This window comes from Cucurbita moschata, unplaced genomic scaffold (genome assembly GCF_002738365.1).
Source record: "Cucurbita moschata cultivar Rifu unplaced genomic scaffold, Cmos_1.0 Cmo_Scf00017, whole genome shotgun sequence".
Lineage (NCBI taxonomy): Eukaryota > Viridiplantae > Streptophyta > Magnoliopsida > Cucurbitales > Cucurbitaceae > Cucurbita > Cucurbita moschata.
The window spans coordinates 4,236,603-4,249,303 of NW_019268533.1; the positions used below are offsets into that span (position 1 = coordinate 4,236,603).

Here is a 12,701-nt window from a genome sequence, read left to right on the forward strand (position 1 = left end):
AAATATTTTATAAAATTTAAAGACTAAATTTTTAATTTAACCCTTTTAATTAAAATAAAAAATTGTTATTGGTGATTTTTTTTTCTATTTTTTAAATAAAAATATAATTTTCCCTAAATAATCTTGATTTTTTAGATTCTCTTCCAAACAGAACCTGCAAATGTCAGTGCCAACAAACAAAAAAATTAAGGATTTAATAATTATGATTAAATAAAAGAAGAAGAGATAATTATGTAATATAAAAACAATAATTATTAATTTAAGAATTAACGTAAATCGCTTAATTAAATTGTTTATTAAACAGGGAATTTAAGGGAGCCATGATTTTCATTTAAAAAAAACCATTTTTATAATTAATTTAATAAATAAATAAAGTATTTATATTAGGGGAAAACAATGTTATATGTTTATGTATGTATATTTAATAGGCTTTTTAATATTTCAATTTTTAATTTAATTTTAATAATTTCTAACATAAACTTTTGACAGTTATACATATAATTCTTTTTTTTATTAAATTGAATCATAAAATTTAAAATATATTTAAGTGAATATTAGAAAATGTTGGATAGATTAAGGAATAAATAAGTGAAATTTAAAAATTTAAATTTTTTTGGACATTTTTGTTAAACATTAAACAAAAAAAAATTTAAATCATTAACTCGTATCTACAAATATATATATTTAAACTATTTGAGGCTATATTGAAATATTCCAATTGTAACGACTCAATATTTATTTTAAAATAAAGTTATTATCGTATGCATGATGACATGAATGTTAAATGTGTAAACATTTATCTAAAATAATTTTATAAAAGATGTTTAGATTTAAACGTTTAAGATAAAAAATTTAAGACAACGCAAACATTTAAAATAAAAATAAGAAAAGTAACATAATGCGATATTCTAACCTAAGACTATGAAAGATGAAACATGTCTACTCTAACACAGGTTCTAGGGTTTTCAACACGTCAGCGTCGTCATTTGAGTAGGGATGTCTTGCCTTTACTTTAAAGGTAAGAGTAGCACATAATTTAAGTAATTTAAGAAATGTTTGACAAGTGACCTCACTATTGGAGTCAGGAATGCAAACACATGCAATAGGAAGAACTTATCATTTAAAACATTATTTCATTTTGCGGCTTTCTAGACAAGGTGGATGTCTAATACTTCTCTAAACATAGCCCACAGTGCAGGTTTTCTTATGCAACTTTCGACAAAATTAGATGTATAGTACTTCTCTGCACACAAATCACACATGCAAACATGGGTCCACTGAGCAAACTCGCATCATCGAGCTAGCACTCACTAACCTATTGCGTCGGACACTCAAAAGAATTAGATAACGTCACGACAAACATAAATGTTATAAATCATACTTGAATTATATGGGTTTGGTTGAACATTTAAGCTACATTTTTTTTTTTAATAATTATCTTAATTTGATAAACATACGGAGTATTTTTTTTTTTCTTTATTATTTGGAGGTTAAAAAATTCACTTTAAAATGATGTTTTTCCTTCCAAAATAGTGTTAAGAATGAGAAATAGAAATAGAATTGGGATCGAAAGTATGATCTTCATTCAGGTTTACCACGTTTAAATAGGATACAAACTATCAACTAATACCTAAAAATAGAAAAATATATATCTAATTAAATCTGGTAAATAAATAAAATATACGGTTAATCAAATCTATTCTAACAGCTTCCTAAATATCTAAGATATATTCTAACTAATTATCACGGCAAAATATCCTCTTAATACTCCCCCTCAAGTTGGAGAGTGTATGTCGATCACACCCAACTTGTCCTTCAAAAAGTCAAATTGCTGTCTTCCCAAAGCTTTAGTAAAAACATCTGCCAATTGCATTTTGGTCGAAACATAACACGGTTTGATGATTCCAGCTTGTAATTTTTCTCGAACTATATGACAATCTATTTCAATGTGTTTCGTACGTTCATGAAAAACTGGATTGGCTGCTATATGTAATGCTGCTTGATTATCACAATATAATAATGCTGGTTCGGACAGTGGTACATTCAAGTCTTGAAGAATGTATCTTAACCAAGTTAACTCTAAACAAGTATTTGCCATAGCTCGATACTCGGCTTCTGCTGATGATCTGGACACATTAGTCTGCTTTTTAGACTTCCAAGAAATAATTGAATTTCCGAGGAAAATGTAGAACCCAGAAATAGATCGTCTGGAAGTTCGACAACCACCCCAGTCAGAATCGCAATATGCCTGTAATCTTAAATTGTTTTCAGATGGCAGTAGAAGTCCTTGACCAGGAGTGCCTTTAATGTACCTCAGAACTCGAAGAGCTGCCTCCCAATGTGGTTTTCTTGGTTCATGCATAAATTGGCTAAGCATACGAACTGAATAAGCTATGTCAGGCCTAGTGACGGTCAAATATATTAATCTGCCAATCAACCGTCTGTATTTACTTGGATCATTCAACTTCTCTCCTTCGGTTAAAGAAAGTTTCAGATTTTGCTCCATAGGAAATTTGTCTGGACGTGCTCCTGTAAGACCTGTGTCTTGAAGGATGTCTAGAGCATACTTCCTTTGAGACATAAAAATTCCTTTTCTAGATCGAGAAAATTCAATGCCTAGAAAATATTTCAAATTTCCTAAATCTTTGATAAGAAATTTCTGGAGTAAACTAGTCTTGAGATATTGAATTTCTTCGAGATCATTGCCTGTCAACAGAATATCATCAACATAGATTAGAACTGCAGTGAAAGAAGTACCTTTACTCTTAGTAAACAAAGAGTAATCTGCTTTGGACTGAGTGTAGCCTGCATTTTGTATAGTTGTAGAAAATATGGAGAACCAATTGCGAGAAGCCTGTTTTAATCCATAAAGAGATTTATGGAGCCGACATACTGTATTCTCCCCCTGTCGGCGAAGACCTGGTGGTAAAGACATATAAACTTCCTCGTCTAGATTACCATGGAGAAAGGCATTTTGAACATCCAACTGATGGGTGAACCATTTTCGAGCAGCAGCAACAGTGAGTAAGCAACGAAGTGTAGTAAGTTTCGCTGTAGGGGAAAATGTTTCTGTGTAATCAATACCTTCAACCTGAGTGTACCCCTTTGCTACTAGTCGAGCTTTATAACGTTCAACAGAACCATCAGAGTTGTATTTAATTTTGTACACCCAACGACAACCAATAGCTTTATGACCAAGTGGTAGAGGAACGAGAGACCATGTATGATTACGTTCCAAAGCTGCAATTTCATCATTCATAGCCTGCTGCCATAACGGGTCGCCAACTGCCTCGTCATAGGTTTTAGGTTCTGTCTGGGATGTAATAAGAGCTAGAAAAGCACGTTGAGTAGGAGAAAAACGAGAGAATGAAAGGTAATGATGAAGGGGATACCTGGTGCCAGTGCCGGGACTTGAGCTAGAGGTTAAATGATTGGCTCCAGAAGACATCTCATAATCCTTATGCCAAGCTGGAGGCTGTTTAGTACGAGTAGAACGTCGAAGTGGAGCTGATGTATCAGGTGGGATAGGATTGGAATTAGTGGGCGAATCTGGAGAAGGTGGAGGAGACGACGGAGTAGTAGGTGAAGGGATAGGAGGTGAAGGAGGAGTAGGAGGTGAAGGAATAGGAGGTGAAGGAGGAGTAGGAGGTGAAGGAATAGGAGGTGAAGATGGAGGATGGATGTTTGAGTAGGATGGATCATGAAGTGGTACAACAGGAGTCGAAGGAGCTAATGTCGAAGTTTGTGAAGCTGATGAAAAAGGAAAATCATCTTCACAAAATTTGACATCACGGCTGATAAAGAATGTGTGAGATTGCATGTCATACAACTTGTAACCTTTATGACCACAAGGATATCCTACGAAAACACAAGGAGTTGCCCTAGGTTCAAATTTTTGCTTAGGATGTACTATAGTTGCATAACATTTACAACCAAAAACTTTAAGATGATGAAATGTAGGTGGTCGTTTGTAGAGTGCTTCAAAGGGTGTCTTGTTAGATAATAATGGTGATGGCGTTCTATTTATAAGATAAACAGCCGTTAAAATGCACTCTCCCCAAAAATTAAGTGGAACCTGTGACTGAAAAAGAAGAGACCTAGCTACATTTAGGATATGGCGATGCTTGCGTTCTACGACTCCATTTTGTTGTGGAGTATAGACACAAGTGCGCTGAAATTCAATACCACAAGAAGTAAAGAATGGTTGCAAAGATAGGAACTCAGTCCCATTGTCTGATCGAACTATCTTGATAGTAGTATGAAATTGAGTTTGAACGAATTTAACAAAGTTCATCAACAAATGATGTACTTCTGACTTATGTTGCATTAAAAAAACCCAAGTACATCGAGTAAAATCATCAACAATAGTGAGAAAAAAACGCAAACCAGAATGGGTAGGAATTTTATGTGGTCCCCAAACATCACAATGTATCAGATCAAAAGCAGAATGGGTTGTTATTGAACTTCTTGGGAAAGACAACCTAGTTTGTTTTGCTAACGGGCAGATACTGCAATTATGAGAATAACTCGCATTATTAAGATGCAATTGATCAGCTAGAAATTTAAAACGAGAAAAGGAAGGATGACCTAGGCGTAAATGCCACAAATCAGATGACTGAGATACTTGATGAGCTGAAGACTTGATTGGAGATGAAGAAATATGATAGAGACCTCCAAATTGTTTACCCGAGCCAATCATTTTCCCCGTAGCCAAGTCCTGCATAACACAAGAATCAGGATAGAAGGTGACGTAACATTTCAAGTTATTGGTAAGTTTGCTGATCGACATTAGGTTTAAATTGAATGAAGGCACACATAAAACGTTGTTTAATTTAAGGTTAGGGCTAAGGGAAATATTGCCAGTATGTGACACACGTGCTGTCTCTCCATTAGGCAAATTTATTGTAGACATGATGGCAGCCTTTGGTTCAGTCATAACAGAAGATTTTGATACTATATGATCCGTAGCTCCACTATCGAGAATCCATGAATTAGAACTCGCAGAGTTAATAGATAATGTAGATATGGGAAACAAACCTGCAACATTGATGTGATTGTCAGAATTACCAGAAGGGTGATGATTGATTGCAGATAAGGCTTGTGCTATCTGTCGTAATTGCTCAGAAGAAAAATTTGGAATGGAATTAGGTGACTGTTCTTCTGTATTCAACTGTGAAACATCGGCCATATTTGCAGATGATCGATATCCACGGTTATTGTGTTGATTGTCTTGTCTTGTCCTTCCAGAATTATTTTTCTGTCGACACCGATCTTCTGTATGGCCCCTTCTATCACAAAACTTACAGTGAAACTTAAGCATTCGACACTCATTAATTGTATGACCACTTTTATTGCAGTGTTCACACAATTTGTCCTTGGCGAATTTTGAATATATTGTTTTCTTTTGCACTGCTGATGCAATCGAGATTTTCTCAGTAGGTTCGGAAGTTACCTGACGCTGCATCTCTTCTTGTACAAGTAATGAATAGGCTTGCCTCACATTAGGTAATGGAGACATCATCAATATGTTAGATCTCACCGTTTTATAAGACTGATTGAGCCCCATGAGCAATTGCATCAACTTGTCTTCTTCGCGTTGATCAATATGTATTTGACGTTGATTACAGGTAAATGGTGTGCGGTACGCTTCCAGTTCATCCCAGAGTGCTTTGAGCTTGGTGAAATATGTTGACAGTGCCATGGTTCCTTGTGACATCGTTGCTATCGAGTTTTGTATTTGAAAAATTGCTGGAGCATTCTTTTGTGAGAATTGATCGTGAAGATCAACCCACACTTGATGAGCTGTCTTGGCGTGAATAATGCCTTTAGCGATATCTGCTTCAACGGAATGAGTTAACCAAGATATTATCATACTGTTGCACTGATTCCAGAGTTCGAATTCGGTTGAATTTGCATCTTGGGACGGTTCCTCAATTGTGCCATCAATGAAGCCAATTTTCTTCTTGGCAATAAGAGCATGCATAACTGATTTCCTACAGGATTGATAATTTGCTCCATTTAATTTGATTGGAACAAGTGAATATCCTGGCTGATCAGAGTGATGAATATATGATTGGATTGGAACAAGTGAATATCCTGGCTGATCAGAGTGATGAATATAGTACGGATGTGTTAAATCAACATCCGAAATTTTGAAGCTAGATTTGGCTGATTCTGCCATAAAGGAAATTTTGATATTTAAGAACACCAAGATCGGTGCGCTCTGATACCATGTTAAGAATGAGAAATAGAAATAGAATTGGGATCGAAAGTATGAGAATGAGAAATAGAAATAGAATTGGGATCGAAAGTATGATCTTCATTCAGGTTTACCACGTTTAAATAGGATACAAACTATCAACTAATACCTAAAAATAGAAAAATATATATCTAATTAAATCTGGTAAATAAATAAAATATACGGTTAATCAAATCTATTCTAACAGCTTCCTAAATATCTAAGATATATTCTAACTAATTATCACGGCAAAATATCCTCTTAATAAATAGCTACGTAAATGATCCCTACAACTATGTTAATTAAGGGTAATTTAACAAACTTGGCTAAAATCAATTACGACACAGATATTATATAGAAATGGGATCAGGGAGGTCTGGAGCCGTTGATTTGAGGAGGGACGATGGAGATCCCTTGCATAGAAAGCTCTGTGAGAACTCTTTCTGTGGCAGGTTTAAGCCCCAATGGAAGCGGTGAGAATGGCTTCCTCATTGCCTCATTTACAACCTTGTCAACCACCTCCTCATCCTACCAATTTTAATAATAAACTAAAATTAGTTATTTTAATTCTCTCTATAACTATTTTTTTTTTCTCTGTGTATTATATATAAAAAAAAAAGCCTTTAAAATAATTGTTGGCACTTACAAAGACGTTCTCTAATAAAGGGTTGGAATGGAAGTCCTTTAATTTGTTTATTAGAAATTTGGCTAAAAATTTAAGAAATTAAGAAGAATAAAACTCGAAAACAAATAATATATATTTTCCTTTTCTCGTAGTTCCATTAAATACGAATACGTTACGTATTTTGCACAAAAAAATGTATAATAAAACTATACTAATAATACAAATATGATATAAAATCAATAGTATTAAATTTTTGTATTAAGAAATCATAATAAGATGTCTGAAAATAATTGTATTGTGTTGCTCGTAAATACTATTAGAATTTGAAGTAAATAAATAATATTTTATTATTTGTTTCAACATTTAACGGTAAAAGATAGATAATAGTGGTTAGTTTTATTAAGTAGAATTTTTAAAATAAATTTAACCAATTAAATTTTGTTTATTAAAAGGTAAATGAGGAATAATATGCCATAAATTTTAAGTTTGTGAGTTTATTCAACCACCAATCTTAATAATTATCTTACAATAAATAAATTTAATAAAACTATATAAACTTCTACACATAAATAATCAGTATAATAATCTATTTGAAGAATTATTAACATAAAATACATTTATTTCAATTATTATCATTTCTCCTCTCTTCTCCCAACCCATTTATAAACCATTTGAAAGTGATTCATAGATAAAAATAAATAAATTATATAAAAACAAAACACAAATAATTAAAGAAAAGGAAAAAATAAAAAAAATTATAACACAAGGGAAATAATACGAAACATAAATAATCAAAGTAAAAAAAAAAAAGAAAAATAATATATTAAAAAGAACAAGAAAAAAAAAAAATCTGCTAGTAAATATGTTTTTAAAACCTCGAAGGGAAACCCAAAGAGGGAACAATATCTGCTAGAGGTCAGCTTAGACCGTTACAAATGATATCAGAGCCAGACTGTGCTAGCAAGGACGCTAGGCCCCAAGGAGGTGGATTGTGAGATCCCACATAGGCAAGAGAGGGAAACGAAATATTCTTTATAAGGGTCCACACCTTGCCTACTAGACGAGTTTTAAAACTTTGAGAGGAAGCTCTTGACGGGAAAGCCCAAAGAGATAGTGGTGGGCTTGGGCTGTTACAAATGATATTAGAGCTAGACAACAAACGGTGTGTTAGAGAGGACGTTGGGCCCCTAAAGGAGGTGGATTGTGAGATCCCACATCGTTTGGAGATGGGAACGAAGTATTACTTATAAGGGTTCACACCTCTCCCTACTAAACGCGTTTTAAAACTTTGAGGGGTAGTCTTGGAAGGGAAAGCCCAAAGAGTTAGTGGTGGGCTTGAGCCGTTACAAGTTCCACTTTGGCTAATTAGGAGAAAGATTAAGAGTTTGCAAGTATAGAACACTATCTCCATTTGTAATGAGACTTTTTGGGGAAACCAAAAGTAAAGCCATGAAACTTTATACTCAAAGTGGACAATGTACCATGGAGGAAAGTCGTGTTCCTAACCGTTTGGGGGAAAAAAATTTCCATGCAAAACATTAAATCTCTCTCCAAAAATAGGCTTAAATTCCCTTCACAAAAGCTTTATCGAAACCCATAAACCAAATGCCCCCCTGATAATGTAAAAGAAAAGGAGGTTTAAATTACCGGTTGAAGATCAAATGAACTCTGAGGCATGCCGTAGCTCTTATTTACCGCATGCATATTGTGTGAAGCTGATAATACATGCTGCAAAATGGCCAAAAGAAAACGCCCACAATTACTTACCTCACTCCAAATAAGGAGGTTAAATTCTCAGTTTTAACTCACGGTAAAATCAAATCAAATCAAATCAAATCAAATCAAATCAAATCAACTCTTACCTGAGGACGTGCAAAATATGGAGCATGAGAAGGCAGCGTCACAGGGCAACCCCATGCATCAGCTTCTACCTAAACCAATCAGTGAAGTACGAGGTTTCAAATTTGGGTCTTTTTGTGGTGACAGTCTCATTATTATACAGTGAACTCTAAGAACAGTAAACGTTACCCCTGCTGCATAGGAATTCCAGGGCTGAATTCCTGGTCGTGGCCAATGGCAAAACCCGGGCGGACCCCAAACGAGGGCATTGGTCTGTCTCCATGTTGGAAAAGCAGCAGATGGTGATATTCCACAGTTAGGATGATAAGAAGGGTAAGCCATGATAGGTTTCAAGTGATTGGTTTGTATTGTACATCTTGGATGTGACCACCATGGATTTTCTTCTCTGTGCATTATATGTTTCTTTTGCATCCTGTACTTCTACATAAACAAAGTAAAGGCTAAAATAAATAAATAAATAATTAAGAAAGGATAATTGTAACTTATTTTATACTTAATAACAGAAAAGTTCTGAAGTCAGGTGGGCACCTGGAGATGACTTGCAACATTGTGCCTTGTTAAACCTTCAACTTGCATGAGCTCAAGTATTTTGGAAGGAATTGCATGATCTATGCCTAACTGTTCCACTGCCTGAACGAATTTTTTATGTAGCTCTGGGCTCCAGTCCACCTAACGGACAATATTAGCCAACAACAGTATGATTCAGAATCTCACAAATAAGAAGTCACTGTTAAAGCTTATTTCTTTTAACGTTCGTGAGGGACGGGGCGTGTTTATACACGAGCAATCGATCTCATAGTACAACTATTTGATTGATCTCAACTATTTAACCAAAGGGGGTGGATAGTGAGATCCCCACATCTATTGGAGAGAGGAATGAGTGTCAGCAAGGATGCTGGGTCCCGAAAGGGGTGGATTGTGAGATCTCTCACATCGATTGGAGAGAGGAAAGAGTGCAAGCGAGGACGCTGGGCCCTTAAGGGGGTGGATTGTGAGATCCCCCACATCGATAGGAGAGAGGAACAAGTGCCAGCGATGACGCTGGGCCCTAAAGGGGGTGGATTGTGAGATCCCACATTGATTAGAGAGGAGAATTAAACATTCTTTATAAGGGTATGAAAATCTCCTCCTAGTAGACACGTTTTAAAAACATTGAAGGGAAGCCCAAAAGGGAAAGCCCAAAGAGGACAATATCTATTAGTGGTGGGCTTGGATGGTTACACTTCTACATAAAAATCCCATCCTTGACACAATGAAATCACACGTTCATTTGAAAACTCAAGCTCTGAATGTATTTTATAATCTAGATGCCCGAACTTGATATATGCACACAAAAGTCAGCTCAAAATTTTGCATTTTTTTTTAGTCCGATAATTTACCTTTGATTTTTTCGCTTTGGATCCAGCAGAATGGTTCACATCAGAGCCTTGGATTGAATGCTCAGAAGCTGAAGACCTACTTTTGACATTAGATTTATTCTGCAAGGGATGATAAACGTTACTCTCTGCCTAAACCAACTAGAAAATTCTTGTATTTTTTGACCATTACCTTGCCAGATAATCGAGGTTGGCCCTCCTGAAATGGACCTTCACAAACCAAATCATGTGTAGTAGTTTCGACGAATTTAGAGTGCCCATCTTTTTCCCTGCAATCTGTTTCCATTGAACAGTTCATTTGATGTCCGCTTTCCCAGCTACATTGCAAAGATGCTCCCAGGTTCAGTTGAGACTCCTCACTTCCTTCTGGTGGTTCCCATACAATATCCTGAATCCAAGAAAGCATTTCCATATCTCCCTGAGCTTCATTCTTGTCTTTATTCTCTAATTGGAGTCGCATCAAGGATGCTACGGAGTGTTCATCAGGCTTTGGAGTATTGGAAAATGCCTTCTCAAAAGATCGTTGGTCAATATACATTTTTTTTTTTTTTTTTTTTTTTCTAGAACTGAAAAATACCTTGTGAATGACATGCTGCCAGATATTCCTGAGTTTGTCCTCCGAGAGTGGTTTCAATAGGAACTCAACTGCACCAAGCTGGACGTAAATTGTAAATCTAGATGCATAGCTAATAATGCAAAACAATAGTTTATGATCTGAGCATCAATTTCTGATAGAAATCAAATGAAAATAATAGAAACTAGCTTTGTTTAGAAAGTGGTTTCTCAGACCAACAAGAAAACTGGAAACTGAAACCCGTTATTGCGAAGAAACACAAATGGCTACCAGTGGAAGACTTTCTGCTGTTGTTAATCTAAACAGAGTAAACCGGTTAAAAGTGCTGCTAGAATTACCAAAGACAAAGAGACCATTTAGTAAGAGATTAGACTAGAACCCTTACTGCAATGCACTTCATCATGGTACTTAGGCAATGAACATCCGAAGTCACTGTGCCACAGAACAACGCAATCTCATTGTCAGGTCAGGAACCGTAAAACTTGTTGAAAGAAGCTGTCAAACCCTCTTTTTTTATTCTGAAAAGAAAACAGTTCTAGATCTTTGTGTTCTTTTCTAATAGTTCAACATGTGTGAGAGAGGATACAAAGTTCTGACCTCTCGATCGAAAGTATCTACCTATATCAGTTTTGGTTGAGTTGTTAGCTTACTTATGATTGGCAAGTCCCTGGAAGTTCCAAGCAACTTAAAACTCTCATCATAATTTCTTGCACACACCTGCAACCAGAGATGGATCCAAGAGTTTAAAAAGACAAACAAAACCAATAATATTGCTACTCTCAAAATGGTCCAATCATCACAAGAACTAGATTTATCAAGTAAGCATACCAGAGGACTCAACTTATGGCCTAAATGTATAATTCCATTCCGAAAGTCATTAAATACCTCCAGAATTGCAACATGGAAGTTTCCCGGTGTGTTCAAAATTGCTGACAAAGCTGCCTTCTCATCAGTGCAGGAATAAACTGCAATATGAAAAGTGAAACTTGTCAACATAGAGGTATAAAAGAAACTAAAAGGGCAACTTCTTAAAGGAATAGAGAACACACAATAGTGAGAATACAGATCTTCAACACATTAATATTTGGAAATACACATTTTGTGGAAGAAATGATGACACTCTAAAGTAAGTAGAAATAAGGGCATTTCCAATATGTTTATTTATGTTCAATTTTGGTCACCAAATTTTGGCCTTTTAACTTTTTACTGCCATTTTATTTTGGACCTTTTTTATCTTTATAGAATCTCAATTTTAGTCCTCAACCTTAATTACATTCCACAAATAGTACCTACCATAAATATGTATATCTAATGTATTGAAGAACTGATGTCACCTCTCTCATTATATATATATATATATATATATATATATATATATATATATATATATATATATATATATATATATATTATCATTTTCAAAACAAATACTTTTCCCTTAAAAAAAATAATATTATAAATGCTAAAAATTATACTTTTTAAATATTTAAACCCTAATTTTGAATCTAATCCCTTATTGTTTTTTTTAAAATATATTTTATTTAACATTTACTTAATGAAGCATTTTTATAAAAAAAAAATAATAATAAAGGACATTTTGGAGGGAAAATTGTCTTTAATTATTCTATTTTTATTATCACAATCATGAGAGAGAGAGATCGGACGGTGGAGATGAGATGTCTTTAGGAATGGCCATCCAAAATGTTGGGATAACATATTTATTTATTTAAATAATATATATATATATATATAAAAGGGGTGAAGTGGGTCCTACTTCCAGAAATGTTTTTTTAATAATAAATTTTTTAAGGGGTGGGGCCCGCAAAGAAGACAAAAAGTCCCGCCTTCTTTGTTCTCATTATTCCTTCCTATATACTATACGCCAATTTCAACATTACTTTATATTATTTATTTATTTATTTATTATTTATTTTTCAAATAACATAACTTTATTTTCGTACATTATATTATCTTATAAGAAAATAAATAAATATGCACACTTTCATTTTATATATATATATATATATT

At 34.4% G+C, this 12,701-nt stretch overlaps 1 protein-coding gene across 1 annotated transcript in view; it reads right to left on the reverse strand.

The window, feature by feature from the left end:
• Positions 1 to 6,549: 6,549 nt before the first annotated feature.
• The window catches only part of LOC111455397 (two-component response regulator-like APRR2), an 8,103-nt gene continuing 1,951 nt past the window's right edge, over positions 6,550 to 12,701 (reverse strand). The window contains exons 4-14 of the mRNA XM_023097040.1: positions 11,559 to 11,638; positions 11,324 to 11,390; positions 11,059 to 11,105; positions 10,677 to 10,754; positions 10,272 to 10,607; positions 10,103 to 10,201; positions 9,252 to 9,392; positions 8,892 to 9,143; positions 8,726 to 8,794; positions 8,511 to 8,591; positions 6,550 to 6,766 (exon numbers count right to left, since the gene is read on the reverse strand). Of these exons, the coding sequence (XP_022952808.1) occupies positions 6,605 to 6,766; positions 8,511 to 8,591; positions 8,726 to 8,794; positions 8,892 to 9,143; positions 9,252 to 9,392; positions 10,103 to 10,201; positions 10,272 to 10,607; positions 10,677 to 10,754; positions 11,059 to 11,105; positions 11,324 to 11,390; positions 11,559 to 11,638 (1,412 nt within the window). The 3' untranslated portion in view covers positions 6,550 to 6,604. The remainder of the gene's footprint in view (positions 6,767 to 8,510; positions 8,592 to 8,725; positions 8,795 to 8,891; positions 9,144 to 9,251; positions 9,393 to 10,102; positions 10,202 to 10,271; positions 10,608 to 10,676; positions 10,755 to 11,058; positions 11,106 to 11,323; positions 11,391 to 11,558; positions 11,639 to 12,701) is intronic.